This window comes from Heptranchias perlo, chromosome 2 (genome assembly GCF_035084215.1).
Source record: "Heptranchias perlo isolate sHepPer1 chromosome 2, sHepPer1.hap1, whole genome shotgun sequence".
Lineage (NCBI taxonomy): Eukaryota > Metazoa > Chordata > Chondrichthyes > Hexanchiformes > Hexanchidae > Heptranchias > Heptranchias perlo.
The window spans coordinates 93,319,918-93,333,208 of record NC_090326.1 but is presented as its reverse complement, the minus strand read 5'-3'; the positions used below and the strand labels follow the sequence as shown (position 1 = coordinate 93,333,208).

The 13,291-nt window shown below is 43.1% G+C and overlaps 2 protein-coding genes across 6 annotated transcripts in view; one reads left to right on the top strand and one right to left on the bottom strand.

Annotated features, from left to right (window-relative positions):
- The window catches only part of asb4 (ankyrin repeat and SOCS box containing 4), a 44,900-nt gene extending 37,935 nt beyond the window's left edge, over positions 1-6,965 (top strand). For all 3 annotated transcript variants that reach the window (XM_068004305.1, XM_068004300.1, XM_068004291.1), the window contains exons 4-5: positions 4,810-4,923; positions 6,420-6,965. In XM_068004305.1, coding sequence (XP_067860406.1) covers positions 4,810-4,923; positions 6,420-6,608 — 303 coding nt within the window. In that variant the 3' untranslated portion in view covers positions 6,609-6,965. The remainder of the gene's footprint in view (positions 1-4,809; positions 4,924-6,419) is intronic.
- The window catches only part of pdk4 (pyruvate dehydrogenase kinase, isozyme 4), an 85,197-nt gene that overhangs the window by 3,967 nt on the left and 67,939 nt on the right, over positions 1-13,291 (bottom strand). For 2 of the 3 annotated variants that reach the window (XR_010966985.1, XR_010966986.1), the window contains one exon: positions 3,691-4,962. The gene's annotated coding sequence lies outside the window, so the exon portion shown is untranslated. Of the gene's footprint in view, positions 1-3,690; positions 4,963-13,291 lie in introns of those variants that run through there. The other variant, XR_010966987.1, reaches the window with a different exon arrangement.

The window sequence follows — 13,291 nt, the reverse complement described above, 5'->3', positions numbered from 1 at the left end:
ACAGTGATCAGTTCCATTCGCAACCCCTCAGACAATGAAGCAGTCCATGCCCGCATGCAGCAAGACCTGGACAGCATCAGGGCTTGGGCTGGTGAGTGGCAAGTAACATTCGCGCTAGACAAGTGCCAGGCAATGACCATCCCCAACAAGAGAGAGTCTAACCACTTCTCCTTGACATTCAACGGCATTACCATCGCCGAATCCCCCACCATCAACATCCTGGGAGTCACCGTTGACCAGAAACTTAACTGGACCAGCCACATAAATACTGTGGCTACAAGAGGAGGTCAGAGGCTGGTATTCTGCGCGAGTGACTCACCTCCTGACTCTCCAAAGCCTTTCCACCATCTATAAGGCACAAGTCAGGAGTGTGATGGAATACTCTCCACTTGCCTGGATGAGTGGAGCTCCAACAACACTCAAGAAGCTCAACACCATCCAGGACAAAGCAGCCTGCTTGATTGGCACCCCATCCACCACCCTAAACATTCATTCCCTTCACCACCGTTGCACTGTGGCTGCAGTGTGTACCATCCACAGGATGCACTGCAGCAACTCGCCAAGGCTTCTTTGACAGCACCTCCCAAACCCGCGACCTCTACCACCCAGAAGGACAAGGGCAGCAGGCACATAGGAACACCACCACCTGCACATTCCCCTCCAAGTCACACAACATCCCGACTTGGAAATATATCGCTGTTCCTTCATTGTTGCTGGGTCAAAATCCTGGAACTCCCTCCCACTGTGGGAGAACCTTCACCATACGGACTGCAGCAGTTCAAGAAGGTGGCTCACCACCACCTTCTCAAGGGCAGTTAGGGATGGGCAATAAATGCTGGCCTTGCCAGCGACGCCCACATCCCATGAACGAATAAAAAAAACAAGTCACTATTTTACTTGCATGCCATGCAAAGTGCAGTGGTACCAATGCCTTAGTGACAGGAATGCATAAGAATCATAGAATCGTAGAATGGTTACAGCATGGAAGGATGCCATTCGGTTCCTCGAGTCAATGCCGGCTCTCTGGAAGAGCAATCCCAACTAGTCCCACTCGCCAGCACTTTCCCTGTAGCTCTGCAAATTTTTTCCCTTCAAGTACTTATCCAATTCCCTTTTGAAAGCCACAAATGAATCTGCCTCCACCACCCCCTCAGGCAGTGCATTCCAGATCACAACCAATTGCTGTGTAAAAAAGTTTTTCCTCATATCACCTTTGGTTCCTTTGCCAATCACCTTAAATCTATGTCCTCTGGTTCTTGACCCTTCTGCCAATGGGAACAGTTTCTCTCTATCTACTCTGTCTAGACCCGTCATGATTTTGAATACCTCTATCAAGTCTCCACTCAACCTTCTCTGTTCCAAGGAGAACAACCCCAGTTTCTCCAGTCTTTCCACATAACTAAAGCCCCTTATGCTTGGAATCATTCTAGTAAATCTCTTCTGCACCCTCTCTAAGGCCTTCACATCCTTCTGAAAGTGCGGTGCCCAGAACTGGACACAATACTGCAGTTGTGGCCGAACCAGTCTTTTATGAAGGTTCATCATAACTTACATACTTTTGTACTCTATGTCTCTATTTATAAAGCCCAGGATCCCGTATGCTTTTTTTAACCACTTTCTCAACCTGCCCTGCCACCTTCAAAGATTTGTGCACATATACCCCAGATCTCTCTGTCCCTGCACCCCTTTTAGAATTGTACCCTTTAGTTTTTATTGCCTCTCCTCATTCTTTCTACCAAAATAATTGGCCCACTTTCTTTGGAAAGCCAAAAGAATAGAAGCCATAATGTGGCATTTGCAGAAGGCTATTTTAGCATTGTATCTTTCTTAACAGATCTGAGCCCCAAAAATCCTTCAATACCTGTGTGTAAATATTGCGGTGGGGTTGGGGGGGGGGGGGGTGGCAGTGAAGATTATGGGGCAGAAGCTGGATTCACTGGATCTCTGCCCCTTATTTGCAGCGGCAAATATTCTAATGAGGGTAGTGTGTGCTACTTGCATGATGGCATCAACCACCATTAATTGTAGCAGTTTGCCTTCTTTACCCCCAGAGCAAAGTATGCCTGCATTATGCAGTTGTATTTTGATTCCCAGTATTACCTATTGGTGGAAATGGTGCCCACATTGACAGCTTCCAACTGGCAACTACAAAAAGAGTCAATTTTAAATAAACAATTTCCTCTTCAGCCAGTTTGGCCAGAACAGCCTGCTTTATCCTGATGGAGTAGTGAGGTGCTGCTCCACAGAGTGCCAAATATGGCATAGGTGCCTTCTTTACTTAAATGATCTCATGCCCATGATTTGGGACAGGGTCAGTGTTGCGGTAAACTGGCACGGGGAGGATACCCTTGTTGCACTTCCGGTGCCCACAATTTCAGGGGCTCTGTTCATAATCTACAAAACACATTATGGAGAGGAAGTCCATAAACTATAGTATAAAAACTCTATTTATGGTGCATGGGTAATTAGTGAAATGGTGAAGGAACTGGGTTTAAGAAGACAAGACCCTGCCATGGCTAACAAAATGGTGGCGCAGGCTTGATGGGCCTTCTGTTTCAATATTCCTAGTGATGGATATGTGGAATAGATTTCCAGAAAAACTTTTTAGACAGAATCAAATTAACTCTTGCAATAAGGAATTGTATAAACACTTGGTTGGAAATTATATTGGTAGCCACTTATATAAATAGAAATATAGATAGATAGATAGATAGATAGATAGATAGATAGATAGATAGATAGATATAGATATATCTATATCTATCTATATCTATGTAACTATATATTGAGATGATCAACTACTCTAAAGGACATGATGGTCCTCCGTAACTTGGCTGTGAGTGGGATATTATCTATGGAGGGCAGTAAGATAGGGTTGAATAGTGGTAGTAAGAATATGATTGAATGTTCCAGAGTTTTGTTTAACTACCTTTGAGGATAAGGGATTAATTCTGCAGAACCTTCAGGTGATTAAGTGGGTGAGCGAATGTACATGGTCTGTGATGGGAGTGGGTTTGATAAACTATATTCCTCTTTCTCTTTCTATGCTTTTCTATGTTCTTACAAATAATAGTGAAAAAAATTCAAATTCAAGTTAGGTTCAGTAACCAGACATACGTTGTAAACAAAAACAAAATACTGCAGATGCTGGAAATTTGAAATAAAAACAGAAAATGCTGGAGAAGCTCAGCAAGTCAGACAGCATCTGTGGAGAAAGAAACAGAGTTAACGTTTCAGGTCAATGACCTTTCATCAGAACTGAAAGGTTAACTCTGTTTCTTTCTCCACAGATGCTGCCTCACTTGCTGAGCTTCTCCAGCATTTTCTGTTTATACTTTGTAAACACTTCAAAACTATATAGAGAGAAATTGGAAAATGTCCCAAAACAACAATGCATTTCAAAATAAAACAGATGATGCTACAGTAATTTAGCCTTGTATTAGCAAACAGTTAGACATACATGAATAGCATTGAACAAGTAAACATGCATTAGTGCTGATTAATGTATTGTGATTCAAGCTGTAAGGAGGCTGATACAGTTTGAATTTGCAAGCATCGAGATTAGAGCCTAAAATAAATTGAAGATGAAGATATATCACCTGCACTACGTCATATTAAATTTGTAGAACACAAACCAATAGCATTGGTGATAAGCCTTTATTAAGAGAAATTCAGAAAGGTTGCAGGGATATCAGTATTGACCTGCAGCAATGACTTTTATCGCCAGTGCAAGAGACCCTCACCAATGAAACTACCAGCTTCTATTACAATACTGTAGCATTAGGTTAAGACATGAGGGGTAATTTCGCGAAATCATGCTTCCAGTGTGGAGCCTTGTCTGCTGGAAATGCATGTTGGGAATTCAGGTATGTGCTCCTAATGATTTTCTGTCCTTTCATTTTAATGGATGGAAAAGCAAGAAGAATACTCACCAGAATTCCCAATATTTACTGAGTGTGGGCAGGGCTCCACATTGGGAACACAGTTTCATAAAATTACCCCTATTATGCCAAACTAAGTGCTCACAATAATCATAAGTGCATTGGTCACCACATAATTTATTGTTGTCATATTATCACAACGTGAACGCTCTCGAATTTCTGTGGGCCTTTGATCCTTGCGTAAGTGTCACTTCTGACCCTGCCAAAGTATCTGGGGTTAGGGATTATGTTCCCTGATATAAATAAAAATGGTATGTGCCAGCACCATCATTGAGTTCCTATTAGAGGCAGGGTTGGGGTGGGGTGGAAAATGGGAGCACTGGACATCCACATACCACCCCGCTAGCATTACTGACCCAAAAGAGGGCAAAGGTTAGCCCTTAGCCCCCTTTTAAAACAGAGCACAAAAAAAATTGTCCAAAATCTTTGAGGGTCCAGTCCATATCCCAGGCCTGGTGGGCTTAGTTTCAGACAACTGGCTAGATAGTATGTCCGTTCTCACCTCAAAGTGATTTGGCCATGGATCCTGACAGTCGATGAAGCCTCTCGGCCTGGCAATCCTCTTATCTGACTGTACTCGCCTCTCATGCAGGTGACCCTGTTTGGGGCGGGTGAATCTAAGGCCATAATCTGATGTATCCAGCATCCAGTCTATTTCCCAGACTCTCTGCCACACTCCTGTCAGGAGTACACTGCAGGGCCTGTGGAAATTTGGTGTCCACATATTCAAATTGTGAGAACAATAAACAACACCTTGGAAAGCTTAGCATATTTATTCTATCAATCATATGCATCAGTGATTCAGATTCATTCTTCATTAAACAAAACAAAAAAAACGAGTAAAAACTATTTTTGTGTGTATGTTTAGGTACTACAATCATGCTGCACCTGTCCAAAGGCAGTTGAAGTTATGGTCAATTCATATGAATTCATTCAATCTACCTCGAAATGGAGACAAGTTATACCTGATGATATCTTAGAGGTAATTCTGTTTGACTTCTGTTTCCTTCTTTTGAAAATTCTAATTCAACAGAACAAAAAAACACAATAATAATCAGATTAGAATTAATAGTTTCTGCGAGTTAATCACAATCAAATTAAATGTAATTAAATTGAAAGGGGTCATTGCACATGCAAGTATGGGACCAACATTAATTAACTGCTGAAGACTTTTGCTATAATCTTAGTATTTTCGAATTCGAGTCCTGATTTCAACCTAACCTGCCCAGCAAGAACTGGAGAGTTTGTGGTGGATGCCCGTTTTATGCCCTGCCCGATTTTACACCCTATTGAAGTCTGTGGAGTTGACAATAAGGTGGAATGTAAAACGATCATCTGACCTTAACGCACCCCATTAGGTTAGGTTAAAACCAGGGCTGAGGTCTCTGAAAAGCAACTTTGTTTCTGCTGTGAGATTGAGATGCTGTAGACTGTGGGAGGCTAATATTTACCTTCACCGCCTGGGCGGTAATCTGGTGGAGCAAATCGCCCACCTGCTGTAGAAGCCACCGATTTCAATGGGATGAAAATCGGGCGGGTTCTACAACGGGTGGGCAATCAGCTCTGCCAATCGGCTCCGCCCAAACTGTGAAGATGAAAATTGCCCCCTTGATTTCTTTGCAAATACTGCTAATTTTCAGTTCATGGCTATGAATAGGCAGTAAATTTAGAAATGACTAAATGCCAAGGGATGTACAATTCGGTGAACAATTCTTATATAAGCAGATTCACAGCAATAACATGATGTATGAAGACACTTAGTAATAATATGATACATGCTAATTGTAACCAGATTACAGTTATATGTATCTGTAATATATTAAAATCAATATGTCTGTATTTACTTTTTATCTGTCACACTTCAGAATTAACACTGACATTACGCTTCCTATACCACTCTGGTATCATATTGCCAGCAAATAATATAGTGACTCAAATTTAATATTCATTAAGGAGTGAAAAATCAGAACTCAAATCAGAACATTGTGACTATTACCAGCAAAGATAATCTAGAAACCAACCAGTCAAATCACTGCAAAAAAATTGCTTTGTTTGAGCCACTATCTTGAATCAGAGTATTCCTCCAGCTAAAAATTCACAATTAATAGTAACTTTTAGAAAATAGAAAAACGGGCACTAGCAGCTCGTGCACAATTTCGGGCCAGGCTAGGGACTCTTGGTTCAGGCACATGCTGCACGTGCAGCGCCAAGTGAGGTCCGAAAACATACGCAGACACCATAACATCACCAAACACCCCAGTGTCCCTCCTACTGTTGCTTGCGGCGAAGTGGACAAAAAACAGACAGAATAGGTTTTGAATAAAATTAAATGAATGATGCAAATATAAAGCTAAAATCTCTCAATCCAGCCCGTCCTCCTCATGCCCCCCTGATAACTTTGTCACGCCCTCCCCCAGTTTGGAAACCTCTGATTTAGAAAACCAGTCTGTGACCTATATTATTTGCTTGACTTTGCAGCAACACTGGGCGTTTTATAAATCTCTGTTTGATGTCTGTGGAAGATCACCACGCTCTCTGATGCACCTGACTAGATGTACTATTCGGGCAGTGTTACGGGCAAGGTGTTACAGTGCAGTGCCAAAACTTAACATTCCACCTCGACTTAAACAGTATCTTCTATTAGAGCCTGAAGGTGTGATCTACTGAATATCAGAATTTCAATTTAATTTTGATGAGTGAGTCTGTACAGACCATAGGATTTTACAAAAATATCAATGAGATTTTGAACCTTTACTTATCATTTCAAATTCTTCTGTGCTAAATTGACACATTGCACAAAGTTAATGGATTTTGCCTGAAGCTTTATCGAGTATTAACTGCATGTGCCTATATATTTTGAATGAAAGCAATTTTTAAAGAGAATTAGCCAAAAGTGATTGGCTGCTTAGAATATGAAACACACAAGTATACAGTAAATTATATATGCTGTAGTACTATTCTATTACATTTTGTCAAGAAAATCAAAACTTCAAAAAATGTTTGAGTGCCATTTAACAAAATAAAGTGCTTAACAACAAAAGTTCATTTGGCCATTTAAGCTCACTCCTTTCAACAGATTGTTTACAATGTTCTTTGTCATGGAATATTACTAATTTCCTAAGGGCGGCAAACAACCACAGGTAACATTTCTAAGAAACTGTGAAATTATCTCCTTGGAAGTTAGAGTAACATCCTGGAATCTTTACCTCAACATTATTCAATCCTGATATTCCCCACATTCAAATTAAGACCATAACATTCTATCAAATATTTTATCATCATTTTCATGTGTAATCCTACTTGAGACTTGTTAAATTTATATTATGTCCTGCGATGACAGATTAACCCCTTAGTCTGTCCCGCCCAATCCGTCACTTGTTGGTGTGGCCCTAATCACCAAAGCACCGCACTTTAGGAAGGATGTGAAGGCATTAGAGAGGGTGCAGAAGAGATTTACTGGAATGATTCCAGGGATGAGGGGCTTTAGTTACTTGGATAGAGTGGAGAAGCTGGGGTTGTTCTCCTTGAAACAGAAACGGTTGCGAGGAGATTTGACAGAGGTATTCAAAATCATAAAGGATCTAGACAGAGTAGATAGAGAGAAACTGTTCCCATTGGCAGTAGGGTCAAGAACCAGAGGACATAGATTTAAGATGATTGGCAAAAGAACCAAAGGTGACATGAGGAAGAACTTTTTTACACTGCGAGTGGTTAGGATCTGGAATGCACTGCCTGAGGAGGTGGTGGAGGCAGATTCAATCGTGGCCTCCAAAAGGGAACTGGATAAGTGCTTGAAAGGAAAAAATTTGCGGGGCTACAGGGAAAGGGCGGGGGAGTGGGACTAGCTGGATTGCTCTTGCAAAAAACCGGCACGGACGTGATGGGCCGAATGACCTCCTTCCATGCTGTAACCGTTCTATGATTCTATGATCATACCTTGGGTCTCTTCCCCCTACTTCTCTATTACCATCTCCTCCTTCAAGCCCCTCAACTTGTTCTGCACCTCACGCCTCTCCATTAAAATGCTCGTTGTCTACCACCGTCCACCCCAAGTTTCTAGCCGAGATGTCCTCCTTTCTTTCCTCCCTCAGACTCTGCACTGAGTGACTCCTCACCCTTGGTATTTTCAATCTCCATTTCAACTCACCTTTCACTCTCTCCTCTGATTTCACTGCATTCTTGTCCTCCTTTAATCTCTCCCTCCATATAAACTCTCCTACCATATTCACAGCCACTCCCTCAACTTTGCTATCTAAAACGCAGGACCTCAAAGGTAGTAATGGATTACTCCCAGTGCCACGCGCTGGTGAGTATAGGAATAGTAGAATAAGACAGGTTAATGCGTACCTGGAGAAATGGTGCAGGAGGGAGGGCTTCAGATTCCTGGGGCATTGGGACTATTCTGGGGCAGGAGGGATCTGTTCAAGATGAGCGGATTGCACCTCAACAGAGCTGGGACCAATGTCCTCGTAGGGAGGTTAACTAGTGCTGTGGGGGAAGGTTTAAATTAATTTGGCAGGGGGATGGGCACCAGGACGAAACATTAGAAAGGAGAAACAAGGTGCACAGAGGACTGGGAGGGACAAATAGCACTATAGTAAAGAGTTGTTCAGAAATAGAAGGGCGGTAGAAGTTTGGAACTCTCTTCCGCAAACGGCAATTGATACTAGCTCAATTGTTAAATTTAAATGTGAGCTAGATAGCTTTTTGGCAACCAAAGGTATTAAGGGATATGGGCAGGTATATGGAGCTAGATCACAGATCAGCCATGATCTTATCAAATGGCGGAGAAGCACGAGGGGCTGAATGGCCTACTCCTGTTCCTATGTTCCTATCAGACTGGGGGCAAATGCGAGGCAGCCTAAGATGAGTTTGGAGTGCATGTGCTTAATGCACGTAGTAAATGTGGTAAATTTATAAATAGAGGCATAGAGTACAAAAGCAAGGAAGTCATGATGAACCTTTATAAAACACTGGTTCGGCCACAGCTGGAGTATTGTGTCCAGTTCTGGGCACCACAATTCAGGAAAGATGTGAAGACCTTAGAGAGGGTGCAGAAGAGATTTACTAGGATGATTCCAGGGATGAGGGACTTTAGTTACGCAGATAGACTGGAGAAGCTGGGGTTGATCTCCTTGGAACAGAGAAGGTTGAGAGGAGATTTGATAGAGGTATTCAAAATCATGAAGGGTCCAGACAGAATAGATAGTGAAACTGTTCCCATTGGCAGAAGGGTCAAGAACCAGAGGACATAGATTTAAGGTGATTAGCAAAAGAACCAAAGGTGACATGAGGAAGAACTTTATTACACAGCGAGTGGTTGGGATCTGGAATGCACTGCCAGAGGGGCTGGTGGAGGCAGATTCAATCATGGCCTTCAAAAGGGAACTGGATAAGTACTTGAAAGGAAAAATTTTGCAGGGCTACGGGATAGGGTGGGGGAGTGGGACTAGCTGGATTGCTCTTGCATTGAGCCAGCACGGACTCGATGGGTCAAATGGCCTCCTTCCGTGCTGTAACCTTTCTATGATTCTATGAAATAGAAATTGAACAATGGGAGGCCTTCAAGGAGATGGTTCGGGTACAGAGTAGGCACACTCCCAAGAGGGGGAAAGGATGGGCATCCAAAGATAGAGCTCCCTAGATGACTGAAGATATGGAGATTAAAATAAAACAGAAGGAGGCTTATGACAAATATAAGGTACATAATGCAGTAGAGAAACAGGCTGAATACAGAAAGTACAGAGGAAATCTAAAAAAGGGAATCAGAGGGGTATAGAAAGAGTATGAGAATAGATTAGTGGCTAACCTAAAAGAGAACCCAAAAGTCTTTTATAAACATATAAATAGTAAAATGAAAGTCAAAGGAAGAATGGGACTGATGAGGGAGGCAGAGGGCATGGCTGAGGTCCTAAATGAATACTTTGCATCGGTCTTCACTAGGGAAGAAGATGCTGCCATTGTAGCAGTGAAGGAGGAGGTAGTAGCAATATTGGATAGGATAAAAATAGATAAAGAGGAGGTACTTAAAAGATTGGCGGTACACAAAGTAGAAAAGACACCTGGTCCAGATGGGATGCATCCTAGGTTATTGAAGGAAATAAGGGTGGAAATTGCAGAGGCTCTGGGCATAATCTTCCAATCCTCCTTAGATATGGGGATGGTGCCAGAGGACTGGAGGATTGCAAATATTACACTCCTGTTCACAAAAGGGGAGAGGGATAAACCCGGCAATTACAGGCCTGCGAGCCTAATGTTGGTAGTGGGGAAACTTTTAGAGACAATAATCCAGGACAAAATTAATTGGCACTTGGAAAAATATGGGCTAATAAATGAAAGTCAGCACAGATTTGTTAAAGCAAATAGTGTTTGACTAACTTGATTGAGTTCTTTGATGAAGTAACGGAGAGGGTTGATGAGGGTAGTGTGGTTGTTGTTGTGTAAATGGACTTTCAAAAGGCATTTGATAAAGTATCACATGATAGACAGTGGCAGCATGGATACAAAATTGGCTAAGGGACAGAAAGCAGAAGAGTGGTGGTGAACGGTTGTTTTTCAGACTGGAGGGAAGTATACAGTGGTGTTTCCCAGGGGTCAGTATTAGGATCGCTGCTCCTTTGAATATATATTAATGACCTGGGTACAGAGAATATAATTTCAAAGTTTGCAAATGACACGAAACTCGAAATGAAATAATCAATGTGGAGGATAGTAACTGACTTCAGGAGGACATATGGCAGATGAAATTTTACACTGAGAAGTGTGAAATTATACATTTTGGAGGGAAGAATGAGGAGAGGTAATATAAACTAAATGGTACAATGTTAAAGGTGGTGCAGGAACAGAGAGACATTGGGGTGTATGTACACAAATCTTTGAAGGTGGCAGGACAAGTTGAGAAGGCTGTTAAAAAAGCATATGGGATCCTGGGCTTTATAAACAGAGGCGTAGAGTATTAAAACAAGGAAGTTATGCTAAATCTTTATAAAACACTGGTTAGGCCTCAGCTGGAGTATTGTGTTCAATTCTGGGCAACACACTTTAGGAAAGATGTCAAGGCCTTAGAGAGGGTGCAGAAGAGTTTTACTAGAATGGTAACAGGGATGAGGGACTTCAGTTATGTGGAGAATTGGAGAAGCTGGGGTTGTTCTCCTTAGAACAGAGAAGGTTAAGGGGAGATTTGATAGAGGTGTTCAAAATCATGAACGGTTTTGATAGAGTAAATAAGGAGAAACTATTTCCAATGGCAGAAGGATCGGTAACCAGAGGATGCAGATTTGAGGTAATCGGCGACATGAGGAAACATTTTTTTATGGAGCGGGTTGTAATGATCGGGATTGCACTGCCTGAAAGGGTAATTTTCAAAAGGGAATTGGATGAATACTTGAAGGGAAAATCTATGGGGAAAGAGCAGGGGAATGGGACTAATTGGATAGCTTTTTCAAAGAGCCAGCACAGGCACAATGGGCCGAATGGCCTCCTCTGCTGTACCATACTATGATATTATGTGGCCTCTGTACTCCCATGTTCTCAATCACAGACAAGGCCATCTCCAACCACTTCCTGGCATTCCTCAACATCCACATCCCCCTCCCCCTTCCAACCCAACTTCCTTCTGCATCCACCCCTGGAAAAAACTCTCCCACAAGTCACTTACAACTGCACTTTCAAACTCTGAACTGTCTGGCCTTGGCCATCTGGTTTCCACAATACTTCTGCAGATGTTGATCTGCTCAACCACTTTCTCTTCTGCACATTTGAAGCCCTTGTCCCTAGTCAACCACATCCCTTTCCAAAGCTAGTCGTTCCTTCTGGTATGGCTTTCTCAAGTCAGAGGGGGCTGGTCTTGCACGTATCTGGTGCACAACTGATTTAGCCGTCCATCACTAGATCTAGCTGGGCCACATCAAGCACTGTCAGGCTTTGTTTTCCTCTGCCAAAACTAATAACTACTTCAGGGTTATCCTAAATAGCAAAGATAACCCACTGCTTCTTTTCTGTACTACCAACCATCTCCATAAACCCCTCTCTCCTGCCCCCTCCACCCTCACCTGCAACAACACCTGTGAGGAGCTAATGAACTTCTTTGTCAGTAAGATTGACACCATCCATTCAGCTGCCTCCACCACATCTCTCCCAAGGATCCCCCGGCCCTAGCCTTGAACCTGCATCTTTCTCTAGTTTCTCTCCTCTCTCCCCTCATGCCATCTCCGAGCTCTGCTTGTTCATGAGATCCACCTCCTACTCTCTAGACCCCATTCTCACTAAACTGTTGACTATCCAACTTCCTTTCCAGGCCCTCATGCTATGACACTGTAAATGGCTCCCTTTACTCAGGGACTGTACCCCTCCCTTTTAAGACCACCTTATCACCCAACCTCAAAAGAAACCACCCTCGATCCCTCTGACCTTGCAAACGATCACCTAATCTCCACCCTCCCTTTCCTCTCCAAAATCCTTGACCACGTTGTTGCCTCCCAAATCCGAGCCCAGCTTTCCCGCAATTCTATGTTTCAATCCCTGCAATCGGATTTCTGCTCCTGCCACAGCATTGAAACACCCCAAATCAAAGTAAAAAAAGACATCCTCTATGACTGTGACCGTGGTGGACTATTCCCCCTCGTCCTTCTCAACTCTTTGTAGCCTTTGACATGGTCCACCACACTATCCATCCCCCTCCACGCCTTTCCTCTGTTGTCCAACTCAGTGGGACTGCCCTTGCTTGATTCCAATCCTACCTATACAGTTGGAGCCAAAGCCTCTCCAGCAATGGCTTCTCTTTCCATTACCTCTGGAGTCCTTCAAGGATCCGCCCTTAGCCCCCTCCACTTCTTCATCTACATGCTGCCCCTTTGCAACATCATCCGAAGACATGGGGTCAGGTTCTACATGTATGCTGACGACATCCAGCTCTATCTCTCCGTCACCTCTCTTGACCTTTCCACTGCCTCTATTTTATCAGTCTGCTTGTCCGACATCCTGTCCTGGATGAGCCACAATTTCCTCCAGTTAAACATTGAAAAGATATTGACCCCTTCCACAAACTCCATACCCTCGCCACTGATTCCATCCCTTTCTGCAGCCACTGAGGTTGAATCAGACTGTTCGCAATCTCGGTGACCTATTTGGCCATGAGCTGAGCTTCTGCTCACATATCCTCTCAATCATAAAGAGTGCCTACTTCCCCCTCCATAACATCACCCATCTCCACCGCTGCCTTAGTCCACCTGCTACTGAAACCCTCATCCGTGCTTTTGTTACCTCCAGACTAGACTATTCCAATGCTCTCCTGGCCAGCCTTCAATCATAAGAAATAGGAGCAGGAGGCGGCCATGCAGCCCCTCGAGCCT